This window comes from Rhyacophila brunnea, unplaced genomic scaffold (assembly GCF_057557595.1).
Source record: "Rhyacophila brunnea isolate RB1 unplaced genomic scaffold, BYU_Rbru_1.0 scaffold_21, whole genome shotgun sequence".
Classification (NCBI taxonomy): Eukaryota; Metazoa; Arthropoda; class Insecta; order Trichoptera; family Rhyacophilidae; genus Rhyacophila; species Rhyacophila brunnea.
In genome coordinates, this window is record NW_028232871.1 from 13,608,958 (window position 1) to 13,624,235 (window position 15,278).

At 33.1% G+C, this 15,278-nt stretch overlaps 2 protein-coding genes across 2 annotated transcripts; one reads left to right on the top strand and one right to left on the bottom strand.

The window, feature by feature from the left end:
- Positions 1-19: 19 nt before the first annotated feature.
- On the bottom strand, positions 20-3,892 carry LOC147070750 (uncharacterized). The gene is made up of 4 exons (XM_085948816.1): positions 3,636-3,892; positions 3,214-3,479; positions 1,719-1,850; positions 20-737 (listed from the first exon to the last, which is right to left on the bottom strand). Exons 1-4 carry the CDS (start codon positions 3,775-3,777, stop codon positions 309-311), a joined length of 969 nt encoding a protein of 322 aa, XP_085804942.1. The 5' UTR covers positions 3,778-3,892; the 3' UTR covers positions 20-308.
- A 258-nt stretch (positions 3,893-4,150) lies between these two features.
- Positions 4,151-10,714, top strand: LOC147070751 (cytochrome b5-like). Its single transcript, XM_085949173.1, has 4 exons — positions 4,151-4,419; positions 5,528-5,616; positions 7,198-7,281; positions 7,547-10,714. Exons 1-4 carry the CDS (start codon positions 4,306-4,308, stop codon positions 7,629-7,631), a joined length of 372 nt encoding a protein of 123 aa, XP_085805299.1. The 5' UTR covers positions 4,151-4,305; the 3' UTR covers positions 7,632-10,714.
- The last annotated feature ends 4,564 nt before the right edge of the window (positions 10,715-15,278 follow it).

Below are 15,278 nucleotides of genomic sequence, written 5' to 3' on the forward strand. Positions count from 1 at the left end.
GATAGACGAGTATTTTTTTGACTATTATCTATTATGGATGGGTTTCTAAGGGTTAAAAATGAAACCAACACTATCTGTAAATTATAGGCTTATTTCAATGAAAACTGAAAACAAATACGTATAACTGACAAGTGTGCGCCATTTATGGCGGATCTTAACAGCCTACCTCCACCCCTCGCTACTGCATGGTAGAGAGAGAAGCCTCAGTATAGACATCTGGTGGACAGTTGTATAGTCAGCCATGAACGCGGATTGTCATAAGTTCCAGATAAGTAACTAATCAATTTAAGACCTATTTTAATACAATTTTATTTCACTTTATACATATAAATCTCATGAAACGAGAGCATCGCTTGTTCATCGAATTGTATACAATTCTCTTCTTGGAAGGGTTGTAACACCTGAAGCCAATTAGCGTAGTCATCATAGATGTCCAAGTTCTCCAGAGTTTCTTCGACGGACGGTATCGTGACGAGAATGCAGCCTTTTCTGAGCTTTTGGTTAAGGAACTGCCAGATTTTCACTTGGGATTTCGTGTCGGAGAAAAATTCAAATACATTATTGAGAACTACAACGTCGCACGCTGAAATTATGTCTTCTTGCTCGAGGATATCGCTGTGTATAATGCTGACTCTCTTGTCCATTTTGAAATCCGATATAATCTTGCTTTGAATGTCGCAGAGCTCTTTGTTCATTTCAACGCCGTATATATGTTTGGCATTGGTGTAATAGTATGCCTGGAAACAAATAAAAAAAATACCTAAGTTTTAAATTTCTTGAAAGGCATTAGGACACATTATGTCAGAACGAAGGGATGTATTACTTTTGGAATCCCTTCTTTTCTGGAGTTTTTTTTGTAATGCATAATACAGTCGAACGCGGTTATTACGATCACGGACATAGCGAGATGTCGGATGTAATGAGGAAACATTCGTTGACATTTTAGTTTATGATTTTCTCCATACATTTATTCACTTTTATAACGAGCTACCTACTTATCGGATATACTGAGCAAAAATATCATCAAAAATTTTCTTAAAAATGTTGATGGGTCGATCGTTTAAAAACATTTTCGACCCTAAGCAATAAAATTCGACCGTAGACTGATGCCGCCGGGATCGGATTACGCTTATGACACTAGTTAAGTGATTAAGTACCTAATTGGTGTTTTTTGCCGACAATTCCACTCATATGGTTGAAATTTCATGTAAAAAATCCAAGCTGAAGTCGGTAGGTACCTACCAGCGTTCATTACAATAAAAGACTTTTTTTGTAGTTCTAAAGAAAAATTCTAATTGTGTATTTTGTTTGAATTGTGACGTTTTGTGTTATGTGACTGCTCATTTAAAAATACCTATTCTCTGATATAACGAGTAATACTTATAATGAGCAAATTCAGTCGGTCCCATCTTCCTCGTAATAACCAAGTTCAACTGTATTTATCTTAATTTGCTTCGTGAGAATGAGTCAATTAACTATGTCATATTAACGTACAGGTATTTAACCATAAGTTCGGTCTACAATATTACTATTAAGGTGCATGGCGAATTGTGAATCTGAATTGCCTGTTTTCCAATGTCTATTTTTTTAAATGGTAACAAAGCTTCCTCTGCCAGTCTGACCTAGATAAACTGCTTAACAAGTTCCACACCGTGCAAATACACACCATTTATGTAATATCAGAATATCATTGAAGATTTAATATTTCAATTCCTTACTCCATATAATACAGCGCCAATCCTGGATCCAACGTCCAATATTTTATTACCGTCAATGCCTTTGGGAAGTAAGACATCAAAAATGTATTGTAATTTTTCTCTTGATAATGAGTGTGATATCAAATTTGTATCCTGTAATAATTGAAACAGATATTTAATTTTAAAAAATTTGTCTATGGTGATATTATACATATTATCGTCTTTGAAACTAGAAAATTGTGTAACCCCAAAAAACACTACATTACAGGAGAAACAAAAAACATTATGGTTTCGTGTATAAATATGGTTATGGAGTTAAATCAACCATGATTTAACAATGTTACAATTTTTTTAGAATTACATCATTCGCAAGACGGGTAGATATTAACAACGGCCACCAGATGGCATTCAGTAAATTTTTGATTAAAACGGAGTTACACATTTTTCTAGTTTCAGTGACGAATTATGGTCTTTTCGGAAATACATTATTTTGAACCCTCACCATTATAAGGGAGTCAAAGACTGCCTGTCAGAGGAAGGTAAATGATAGGTGAAAGAATGTTTTAGATATGGATAGTTATAGTCTAAGAGTTAAATGTTATGTAAAACCAACTAAATTTGAACCATAATACCGTCGCCCCAAAAGCAAAAGGGCACATGTGCAATTTTGACAGTTTTGAGTTATGAATGCAGTTTTCTTCAATTTTTTTCTCTACATTATGGGCAAAACGGCATTTGTGAAAAAAAAACCAATGAAATCACAATTGAGCAAAGAAAATAAAGGTCACTTGTGTATTTGTAAACTGATCTTCATTTAATGTATAGGAAAAAGGTAACATGTACACGATTTTAGGAACTATGTGCAATGTTTACAAAAATAATATAGGAAAATGGTAACAAGTGTAATTATTTAAAAGTGAGTAAGGGCAAAAAAAATAATTTCGTTTCAGAAAAAGGGCACTTATGAAATTTGTGAAAGATTTAAAAACATGTTGGCAGTGGACAAAGAGGCTCAAATAAATATTTTGGAAACGCTCGCAAATCAAAAGATGAAGATAAAGCTATTCATAAATGCATATAGGAAAAAGGTAACATGTGAATTTAAACCTCTTAAAAATAAAAAATTGACAAATTATAAAAAAAATAAAAATCGCATTTCAATCTTGAGTAATTAGGTCACATGTGTTCCAAATTTCATTTCAAAATATTAAGTAATAACTTCTCACTAATTCACTCGAAAAACACTTAAAGTTTTTCTCAAAACTCAATTTATGCATAAGTGCCCTTTTGCTTTTGGGGCGACGATATTATGCATAGTTAACAGCTTAGCAAAATGATAAATAACATGGAAACATTGCTTTTGATTTGATGATTGAAAGTGCTTTAAGTTCTTATGGACATGGTTTATAAAATGTCATTCATATTTTCATACCAAACATATATAATTTGAATGTATAAGCTTGACGTGTGCTGAAAACACTAATAAACATATTAAAGAAACATGTAATCAACTAACCAATATATTATGTGACCCACACTTTCCGCAGAATTTGAAATTAAAAAGACCCTCCTCGGATAACTTTTCTGTTTCCAAATCATCATACAGGAAATCATCAACGTGGAACGTATTGGAATCCTTACAATCAGAATTGGGGCCTGTCAGGGGGTTGGAAATCTTTTCTGAAGGTAGGGTACCGGATTTAGGTACGATTGCACGCAGCTCTTCGACTATCGAGTCAAGTTGGCTTTCAATGTCGTGTTTCTTGGAATATTTCTCTAGATCTAAAATGAAACAAAATTCAAAATATTTTAAGTATTTGCAGAGTTAGAATCTTGGTTGATTAGAGAAGCAATACTTTAAAACAGAATATATTATTAGAGTCTACTTAAAGTATGACTGTAATCATATAATTAATGATAAAATTAAGTTAAAAATACCCTTTTTATATTCAAAGGAGCAAATCCACTTTTCAATATGCAATAGTTGTTCTTCTGAAGTTTCATCTTGCAGGGTTCCAAGAATATCAATAATGCTAATTTTTGCTCTCTCCAGCTTATTATTTTCCGAAGTGTCACCCATTTTAGCGTTGTAAATAAAACGTATTGTTATTCTGTGTGCTTTTTGGCGATACACACAAGAAAAACACTTCTACATAAGTACATACACACGAGAATTTGACAGTTTGCAAGGTTATGTTTTGTATTTTTTGTAATTTGAAAAATGCCACACTACATTGCCATACTATAAAATGTATAAAATATTATTTTAAACAAAATTTATTAAATGTTCCCTAATAAATGTAATATTCGATATTATTTTAACATAAATAAACCAAATAGATTTCATTACCGTCATTTTATTAGTCAAAAACGCAAATAATATAATTATTTATCAAAAAATATTTTTATCTATGGTATGGTTTCTGAAATTGTTCAAATCGGAACAAACCATAATAGTATATTAGTCTATGATACTATACTATTATACCAGCTGATTTTATGATTCAATTTCACATTACATTTTTATACACTAATGGCGTAATCGTCTCGTTTATTTTGTGTCGGGACCAGTATTTTTGTACGTATTTTAACAGAAACCTTCTAAATTATGTCGGCTACTAAACTAATAACGCAAGCGGAAGTCAGCAAACACAACAAAAAGGATGATCTGTGGATGTCAATAAATAATGGTGTGTACAACGTCACGGCGTTTTTGACAGAGGTAATTGGGTCAGATTTTGTAATAAATGTATTGATTGGAAAACATACGGTACCTATTTATGAAAAAAGATATATAATATTAAGTTTCTTGTATGCAGTTATAATAATATTCAAGTAATAATGAATGCAAATAGAAACAACACATTAAAAGAAAAAAAAATTGTCAGTAAAGTTGTTGTCTCTGACCACATTAAAATTTATCTATAGTGTACCCTGCCTAGTGATTCTAAACCTTTTCTGATTGGAAAAACCTTTCAATTTTTCTGACAATATATCATAATATTAAGGGAGGTCAATTACAAAATTGATGTTTAAAGCAGTTTGTTGTGATATTATCATCTGCCGGGGTCGATCCCCTGATGGATGAAGGCCACCTCTAGCTCCCTCCATTCTTCTCACTCATTAGTTCATCGCTGTCACGTACCATTCACCAAGTCAACGTATAATTCATGAGTATTGAGTGTCTAGACTAATTATTGTTTTTATTATTAATGTAAATATTTTGTAATTATTATTGTAAATACCACTAGTTAACTTTGTCGCAATTAGATACGGGACGTATAGCATAGTGGTCAGGCACATAGGCATGAATCCTGCTGGGTGTCATATTTTTTTCTAGTGCTTAGCTAGAAGTATTTTCAAATTATGAATATCCAATAAAAGAATGTCACATTCTTTAATATTGTGAATTATTCGTTCAATAAAAAAAATAGTATGAAAAATACGAATATAGCTCGTTGCCGTACCGATTAAATAGTAAGGCCATGCCTAAAGGCTGTGCGGCTTAAGTGTCGGCCTATAACGCTGTGGATCTCAGGTTCGAATCCTGGGTCTGGCAAGTACACATATTGTTTTTCAACTTTTGTATGAGTCTGAGTATGGACCTAATATGTTGAGCAAGTGGCTGACATCCATTTCTCATAAAAACAAAATCTGTTAACACAAACATCCACTCCGTGGAGGCCCATCTGATCTTATTAGGATTGGACATGGTCGGAAAAAAAAATGATTGATTTCACCTCTACAGTGAAGTATGCAATCCGGTTCCAATTAATCTCAAATACAACTTTGTGACAATTTTCCAATTTTTTTTATTATTTATTTAATAGCATCCTGGTGGTGAAGACGCTTTACTAGAGTTTGCTGGAAAGGAGGCGACAACAGCATTTGAAGATGTAGGGCATAGCAGTGATGCAAGGTATTTCTTAATAATATAATAATACAAGTATCCCTCGATCATCCCGACCCCAGCGAGTGCAAATTCTTTATATCGCAATCGGTTCTTAATATTTTTTCACCCTACACTTATTTTGACATATTCTGCCACGTCCCAGGAATCGCCATACTGAGTGAATCACGCACATGCAATCCGATTATTTGACAGTATCGACAATTTTTACATAGTGAGTACAGACATGCTAAGTAGAGTAAACTATATAAATTCTTTTTAAAAAGAAGTTATCTTATTTTTATTTTATGTATGATGTTTATTGTGTTATCTATAGTTTATTAAAAAAGCGTTTTCATATTTTAAATTGTTTTGTTTTTAAATCCCCCATTGATCTCGAAATTTCACTTCCGTAATATTAATTTGATTTATTTTGACGCAAATTTTTTTATCGTACTTATTCCACTTTTATTTAATATTATAGCAGGCATAACTTCGAAAAGAGACCCATAGATGGCGCGGCCTATTGACTAGACATCGCAAGCGCTATATAGACAGATAAGGATTTAACTCTGTGTTGACTACGAAATTGATATCTCACAGATCTTTCACAGCCAGTCAGTTTAGTCTGATGAGCTCTGAACCTTTTGATCATACAGGTCCTCTATTTTGAGACTAAGCACCTTACACTATCGAGATTTGTTTCTGGTGATAAGTGTGGTATCTAGTTTTCAAATGTGACACCTACCTGAAATGAACTTTACTAATCCTTTGGCAAGTTCATCTGGTTATTTAGTCGAGCGATGTTAATTTATTTTCATGTACCGTTTGAAGTATTCTCTGTTATTGTTGATTAATCTCTGTGAACTCGGAATAAATACTAAAACTGGAAGTGTGTCTATTATATAACTAAAACATACTAAGTATAACTGGCGACCAACGTGGGCCCAAAGTGATACTAAGTTATAAATAAAATAAAACCATTCTATAATATCTGTTATACGTGTTATTGTAAATGTTTATTGCTTTATATTTTTGTTTTATGTTAATAAGTAAGAATGTTTGGTTTTAGTGTCTTTTTGAGGTTGTAAATATTAATACCTATGCAATTTGAGTCATTTTAATTACTAAATGTTATTGACATAATATAATTTGATAGGATAATTTAATGTATTGATTGATTGTTCTTGTCACTTTTTGAATTTGTTAATATAAATGCATGTTGTGTTGAATATTCTTTAGTTGAAAATATCCCTCTGATTCTAACACAATAGAAGAAATTCACTTATCGTGACCGTGTCCAAAACGTATCCCCCACGATCAACGAATAAGAACGGGCCATAAGGCCCAATGACGGTGCATAGTGTAGTTGTAGCATTGAAACACCCAGGTTTTGAGAAAATCACATAGATGTATTGTGACCTTACTAGGAATCAAACTCCAAAACTTCTAGATGAGTAACCAGTGCTTTACGCATTGACGTCAAGCCCTAAGTTGGAACAGGCAGTCTGATTGTAATGATAATGTAAATATGTCATAAGCTTCTTTTGTATTTGGTAACCTGTCGCCATGCAAGCGGATGGAAGAATTAATGTTATATTTTCTTTTCAGAGAATTGATGAAGAAATTTAAAGTCGGCGATCTAGAAGCTGCCAAAGCAGAGACTCCCGAGCCTTCATGTTTTAATTACAAAGAGTAAGTTATTTTATTTATTTCATTGTTATCTGTGTCATTCACTGTTTACTTTCGTACATTTAACGTTCGTACACCAACTATGTATGAAAATCGAGAACCGCCTTTCAACAACAATTCACAACACAATCGATATTGGTAATATTTGAGGATACTCGGCGCACTTGCTTTCATACTTCTTATTAATTTGTTTTGTGTACAGAATCAATGAATTCTCTCTAGGATATGTCGACAAAATGAATACATATGATACAATTTCCTTTTCCAGATACATTCCACACGCAGTACTCGTCTTCTCAGTCGGAATCGTCCTCGGATTCCTGGCCAAGCGGCTGATCGCCGACAAAAATTGATTCGATGGCAATCTCATCGTCGAATGGTCACAACAATAATGTTACGTTTAATAAATTAAATATACAATATACATGTTAATTTGTTTTGTTATCGTTTTCAGTAGCATATTATGAAATGAGGCGTCTATATAGTCAGTATTCAGTAGTCTATTTCCAAAAACCGATCAGTCGACAATGCAATATTTGTGGTAAATGACATTGAAATTTTGTGTTTCATGTATAAATGTTTGGTATATCTCTACAGTGAGTTCTCTATCTCGAGATCACTCTAGGTCGTACGTCCAATTTCATTATGGACGTTATGGACATTATGGATTCAACAGGCTAGTGCTTGCTGAATGATGCGGCGTACCTTCGAAGGTGTCTGAGTCCATATTTTCAAATTGCATCATTAATTTGGCTAAAAGCTGCAGCCTTGTCTTTTAGCACAGATTTTTTGGGTGGTTTTCCAAGTTCATTTAGTTCTTTTAGTGCTACATATTACATTTTAAAAGCTATGTCTTTTTCATTATAATATTTCATTACCTTTGGAATGAAACAGTTGTCAAACCAGTCTTGAAAAAGGCATTTTGTCATCCATACCTCTTTATTCCAATGATAATGTAGTAGTAAAGTAGACTTATCGATTCCCTTGAAGGTTTTTGGATTTTTAGAATGATAAATCAATAATGGCTGAGTTTATAACCAGCGATATTTCCACCCAACAAAAGCTTTAAACCCGGGCATGAATGTATCTCAATGTTTGTATCGTAATGTTTCATGTTTTTTAAATCTTTCAAACCAGCGGGAGCTTGCATTCAAATTTCGGCTACAGTTGTCACACCCTCCTTCTTCAAATCTTGGAGATAATTTACGTTCCCGTAATAAGTCACTGTTTTCCCACATGACATGATTTTTTTGATCGTCGTAAATGCCATTGGTCATAAGTCGAGAACTCACTATAGTTTCTTTTTTCCATCATATTTGTATTTTCAACATTGAAGAATATCCGCATTTATTAACCAATAAACTGCATAAACCCTTTATTCCAATAAATATGTATAAGTAAAGTAATTTTTGACATATCGGTCACAATTTAATAATTTTAATTTTAATTGATCAATTTTTGTCATAAAGTTCTTATACATTATTTTTCATACACTTTTAGCAGGTTTTGGAAGTTATAAATAATAACATATTATGTGAAATAATACTTAACAATATTAAACTCGTACTTAGATATTTTTTATTAGATTTTTACCAAAACATTGTGGACTTATCAGTTTTTGGAAATGGATGTTTCAAATATGTATAGAAAGAAGGGTATTAGGTAGTAATTAAATACTGTAGTCGTTGCATAGGTGCTTGATTCATTTTGTTTTAATTTTTTTACTAATACCTACTAACGTTCCTGCGTTTTGTTATTTAATTTAATATTTTAATTGCTAAAAATCTATAGATTTTGTTTTCATTAAATATTTATTTAGATTTCTGATATTTCACACTTAATTGGACTATGCCAGTGGCTTTCAAACTTATTCATTTCACGGCACACTTAATTAGAATTAAAAATGTATGTTCTGAGTGACCAATTGAAAATTTTTTCTTCAGAATCCACGTTAGGCAGCTTATTTTTAGCTTTTATGAAAGATTTCGATAGGGGATTGTACGTACGGAAGGGAAGTCATGCCCAACTTCGGCTTCCGTGCGTAATGTTTGGGATAAGGGAAGAGCAGTTTTATTTTTTTATCGCCTGAAGGAAATATCCATCATAGCATTATTATGAATATAATATGATTGTGCATCAGCGCATTTTTGAAGATTGTTTGGTGTTAATATTTATATAATGAGGAATAAGGGAAACACTGGGCTATATTATTTTACTTTGACTAGATTTAATGGGGTAGATGAGATAGTCTGCGGATAACCAATTTGCTGGTAAATCCAATACGTTAACGACACAACAGAAAACAGTTGCACCGACAGAAAATGAGACATCCGTAAAAATATATTCATAATAGCGGATCACTAACTTAGCCCTTCTCATTAGGGTAAAAATATTTTTTTTAAATTCAATTGTTCGAAGTGCAAAAAAGTGGGTCTACTTTTGTTTATCGTTATGAACATGATCACGGTAAATTGAAAGTTTTCCAATTATTGAACTGTCCACATTTCTGAAGCCCACAGTGGAGTAGTGGGAAAACCGCTCGCCTCCAGAGCTTTGTGTTGCGGATTGTCCAAATATTCACATTTTGTTTATTCAATATGTGTTTGATGCCAAGCAGGGAACCATTGAGTTGAGTTAATGGATAACCACTCGTGATAAAAAATCTAATGGAGAATGGCAATTTACCTTTTGTTTATTTCTGAATAATTTATGAATGAAACGTGTTTAATAATTTTAATAATGGAAAATAATACTCTTCTCCAGTGATAATGGAGTTCTACCACATAAAGGTCAATTCGGGACCTAAGAACAAAAGAAATGTGTCTCATTTTTCACTACTTGACCCCAAGTAAAAGTAAATTTACATATTACATAATATTTCGTTATTTTGTGTCCAGTACCATACGTAACTCAAAATCACTAAAAATTGAGATAGGTTTCTTTGGTCCTAAGGCGTCGAATTGTCCTATTCCAGTGTCTTGAATAATCTCATTTTTTTTAAGATACAAGCTTCTGTCAGTCAGATATTTATTTTGAAATGAACGTAATGTGTCTGAAGCTAATTTAATGCATTACATGTTTTGTCAGATAAGAGTTAATATTACACCTTCTTGATGGCAATAAAAATTTCGTGGTCTAAATAAATGGATCCTGACTTCCTCTGAGACTGTCCTATTTCGGTTGGAAGTGAAGGGCTACGTAAGTTTCTCCAATCTTGGAATTGGCTTCCACAAAGGACAATTATTTATTATAAATCCTCAGAGCGGAATGCACAATCTAAGATTTCGATTCTAAGGATAAGTCGCCGAAAAGCATGACTTAACTATAGACAATCCTGAGTATAGAGTTAAGAAATCCTTAACCATAGACTACTTTTGTTATGAACAGCCCCCTTGTATTACCATTTACCACTGACAGCTGCTGTCAAAATAAATTTGCATGTCTATAAAACAGTCCATACACTCAAATTCATTTAACAATGTATCTCAATATGGATATTGATAATGTTAATTCGTTTGGCATGTACTTGCAGAATATTATTTTACTTTTATACGCCAGCCCGCAGAAATACAAAATGCCAGGTGACGAATGACACTTGACGTTAGTGTTACATGTTAAAAAAATATCTTGCGGTGCCTGTGGAATCACGTATAATGACTTATAACGGAAAAATAAGAGTATTATAATTAAATATTAATATGTATTTATAGTTATTGCATTTATAAAATGCAGTTGTCATATTTTTGTCATCGTTTAACAATTATAAAATAATTTACCTAAAGAAAGAGAATTTTTAAATATGGTATTATTTTCAATAGAAATGATCTTAACTAAGGACAATGTTTCTGCATAGTGTTTTCTGCTAAGGAAATTTTAGTTATGACAAATGTTTCTGCATTCCGCTCTCAGTCATGAGGTCCCGACAAAGAGAAAGAAATACAGCAAGATAGAAAGTATTTTCTCGTCTATGCTCGACCAAAGTATAGATGTGTTGACAAGAGTTGAGGCGAAGCAATACTCACACAGACGCATTGTTTAGAAAAACGATGTTTCAAATTTTTAAATCGACATCAACATATGCGCATGTTGTCCTTTTTTCGCTATAAGCGCAATAAGTAGGCGTAAGTAAGAGAAATGGCTGTTTCTCGTAGACGTTGTGCATTGGCTGTTGCCTCAGAAATGCACCAATACACACAATCTTTTGTATCTGTGTTCGCATTAACTCTGGCTGAGAGACCTATAACAGCAGACGACAAACTAGTAATTCTGCATACTCTAATGCACTCCAATAATAACCAGGAGGCGGCTCTCGTGGTACAGTGTGTAAAGCGCTGGCCTTCCATCCGGGAGCTCCGGGTACGATTCCCGGAGAGGACACAATATATTTATGTGATTTTCTCGAAAGCCTGGGTGTTTTTGATTGTTCACATTACTAACAACCACCTTGTACGACAAAGCAAGAGCATGGTTATTAAAAAAATTGTTTTGCGATGCTCCCAGCATGGTTCTAAGATGATTTGGCACTGACAACTACATGCTGTTGACTCGAGGATGCCATCTTGGCGCCGGTAAAGTTGAATGAAAGCCGTGAAGAAATACATGTATGCTATGAGATTGTATAACATTGTGTACAAGTTTATTGTTATATTAATATTGTGTCAATCAAATCTTGTAATATAATGGTCTATTTGTAACTATTACTATGTAGTTCAGTGCAAGATTGGAATGTAAATACACACCATTGGTGTAGCTGTTAAAAATAAGTCTTATACCAACTAATTATTGCAAAAATTTAATATTTATATATTCTGGGGGATCAATAAAATTAAAAAATATATAATATTACTAATTCTTCTTTGACCATGACCGCTCCTCAGTTGGAGCATATAGACACCACACGGCGCCTCCAAGAATCCATGTTGCTCGCCAGTCATGCTAGCATCCCGTGGTTACATACATGTAAATTGTACGTAGAGCTTTCTTATCGGAAAGAGATGAACGTATACTATACGGTCTCCAATTTTATTAGATTCATTATGAACATTAATTCAATTTTCGTAGCTGATTTTGGCAAAATTCATGAATTCAAGAATGAAAACCTAACGTAACCTAACAAATAATCCAGTATATCGGCTATTTTCAAAATTTGATTTCTGCTGGCTTCCTGTAAAGTGTAAACCGACAAGAACCGTGTTTTATTTAGACACGAATTTTATGTCAGTAGTATACGAGGTTGGACGGTCTTTAATATACGGCCATATATTTCCGAGACAACATTTCACGGTAAAGTGTGATACAGTGAACTGCATAAGTACAAGTTGCCGGACACGACATCTCGATACTTCCGGATTTCCATGATACCGAAATCCGGTTGGCTTGAAAAAATTAATTCTTAAATGAAATGTCATCAATATTTTTTAGTTTAGGTAGTTACTTTATATCAGAATTAATTTGGATACTTGCTCTTTCGTGCGTGTATTTCTTCATACTTTTTATTAATCTTTACCCGGCATCCAAATGTCGTCGCCAATTACACAGCGCCAAATTGTCTCGTTCACCTCCCAGTATAACTTTGAAGAAGTTTCTTATTTGTTATACCATGGTATACGCCGCCTAGAAATATGTGACGGGTGATGGAAGATAAAGCACGGTCTATTAATGTAATAACTACAAAACGACTAAATTGACTATCATATTAATACTATTTTTATGGCAATATAAATTTTGTGTACTGTATTTTGTAATATTATCATAATGAGATACTGAAGATTGAACGAGTGTAAATGAGTTAGGAGCAGTTCTCATCAAGTGGCTCGACACACCGACTGATTTTGAGGCCCCTACGATAAAAAAATAACAATTAAATCCATGAAGTCTACTATAAAACATGTATGTATATAATATTTGCTATTTCTGTCTTAATATGCTGTCTCTTAGCAACGCATGTTCTGTCTACTCACATGGGACACTACTGATTTTAACTTTATTGAATGATAGTCGAGCGTTTATTCTGTGAATTAATCTTAATTGATATTATTAAAGAAATAATATGAATTTGTCAGAAATTTATAGACTGGCATAATTTAATAATTTTATGACTGGCCACCTTTTAAATTGTCTTTGGAATCATTTGCGCCAAAGATATAATTACTTCATTCTCAACGTTGGGGTATATTTCATGGAAATGGTATATAAAATGTCATTGTTTTCATAGTAGCTGTAAATATTTATAATTTGAATGTTTTGGCATGATTTGTCCTCCAAACAAAAAATTAATTAACAGGAATACAATAATTTTTCATGAAGTAGTTATAAAGAATCATTTGAGTATGACACCTTATTGAAGTTCCTTTTAAACGTTAGTTCTGTTGTCCGTTCAGTCGAGGTTTCCATTTTGGTCCGTTCAGTTTTGAAACTGCGGTGTATTTAGACGATCAGTTGTCCGTTCAGTCGAGGTGTCCATTTTGGTCCGTTCAGTTTTGAAATTGCGGTGTGTTTAGACAATCAGTTGTCCGTTCAGTCGAGGTTTCAGTTGCCAGTTCAGTTCGGAATCGGCGATGTAGATTTACATATTTTTTATCCACTAAAAATGAATATTTTTTTTGTAATTACTTTCTAAACATATTGGTTGGTGTAATGCAGTACCTATATTTAAATAAATTATAATATTTCAATTTTATATTACAAAATTAGAAAAGTAGTATGAAAAATATGACAACAGTAAATTTATTCATCAATTTAACTGGCAACTCTAAAAATGGATACGAGAACTGATAGAAAATCCATCCTGTCTCGTCTTCATTTTGGTTTCAGTCAGCCGCTTCAGTTTTGCATTTACATGTCAGTTTAATGGACAGCTTGACGACGGAAACGGAGACTGATTGCATAGCAAAACTGATTGTTTAAAAACACCTTTACTGAGTATTGAAAACAGTAATTTAGAATTTACGTGACATTTGTATTTGTTCAATCTTCAGAATCTCATTAATAATCGTGATATTTTCTTATGCATATTTTATCAGCGCAGTTAGTTCTTGAGTAATAACTTGTTCCGATTGTAAACCAGATTATGGTTAATTTAAGAAAATAATGTGCAATCTTCTATGTTTTGATTGCCATATTGTAATATTTATTATGTTTTTTTTTGTCAATGAAGCTCAAAGGCCTACGAACAATCAATTTATTTTATTTAATTTAATAAATTAAAACTCAAGTGCTATACTTATTATGAAAAATTGTTTTATTTATATATTATTAACCTGTCGTTACCTAAGCCGGCTCTCAGGTCAGAACTCGCCTTGTTTGCAACATGTCGAATACGTTGATGTGACGTCATCGTTATTCACAAAACAAACGTTGCCAAATGGAGCTCCGCAGATTGGTCGCTGCGACTGTTTGTTTGGAAAAAACATCTCGCTGTTGCAAATCGACAAGTCGCATGCAACTCAACCTATTTGTCGAGATCGGCTCTGCCGATATAAGCTAGCCTGCGCGCTTGCGCAAACTGCTCTCGTCGGCCATTAGCCATTCTTATCTAGACGTCAGAATACACTGTGCATCGATATAGGGAATGGGACGACTGGCCTCCGGACAATTGGACGCCGCACTGTCGTAGACACGTGTAGACGAAGTATTTTAATCAGTTTCTATCTACTACTCAGTAGTTTGAATTCATTTTACTCTTAACATAATGTATTCTTTATCGCGGATTGAGAATTACCATGCCTAAGAATTTATATAAAATAAAAAACTCTTTTTTCGTTAGAACTTAAACATATGCACGAATAAATCATTGTTTACGTCTGCATATTTACATTTTCACCAACTATTAAATCATAATATAATCATTGAAATATAAATAATAATATTGAATATTTTTTTTAAAGTACCTATAAGTACCCTCGATATATGCCTAATTGACGGATGAATCCAATATTTTCGCCTTCTACATAAATTTCTGCGGTACAAATACATAATAATCGCTGTTTCCGCGTCTGATG

Bases quoted from the DNA above. Each gene is read 5' to 3' on its own strand.
- LOC147070750 (XM_085948816.1), bottom strand. From the start codon at position 3,777: ATGGGTGACACTTCGGAAAATAATAAGCTGGAGAGAGCAAAAATTAGC. The intron at 1,851-3,213 runs GTTAGTTGATTA...CAATTATTACAG, and splicing joins GTGGGTCACATAATATATTG to GATACAAATTTGATATCACA. The intron at 738-1,718 runs GTAAGGAATTGA...ATTTGTTTCCAG, and splicing joins TTGGCGCTGTATTATATGGA to GCATACTATTACACCAATGC.
- LOC147070751 (XM_085949173.1), top strand. From the start codon at position 4,306: ATGTCGGCTACTAAACTAATAACGCAAGCGGAAGTCAGCAAACACAAC. The intron at 5,617-7,197 runs GTATTTCTTAAT...TTTTCTTTTCAG, and splicing joins GGGCATAGCAGTGATGCAAG to AGAATTGATGAAGAAATTTA. The intron at 7,282-7,546 runs GTAAGTTATTTT...TTCCTTTTCCAG, and splicing joins TCATGTTTTAATTACAAAGA to ATACATTCCACACGCAGTAC.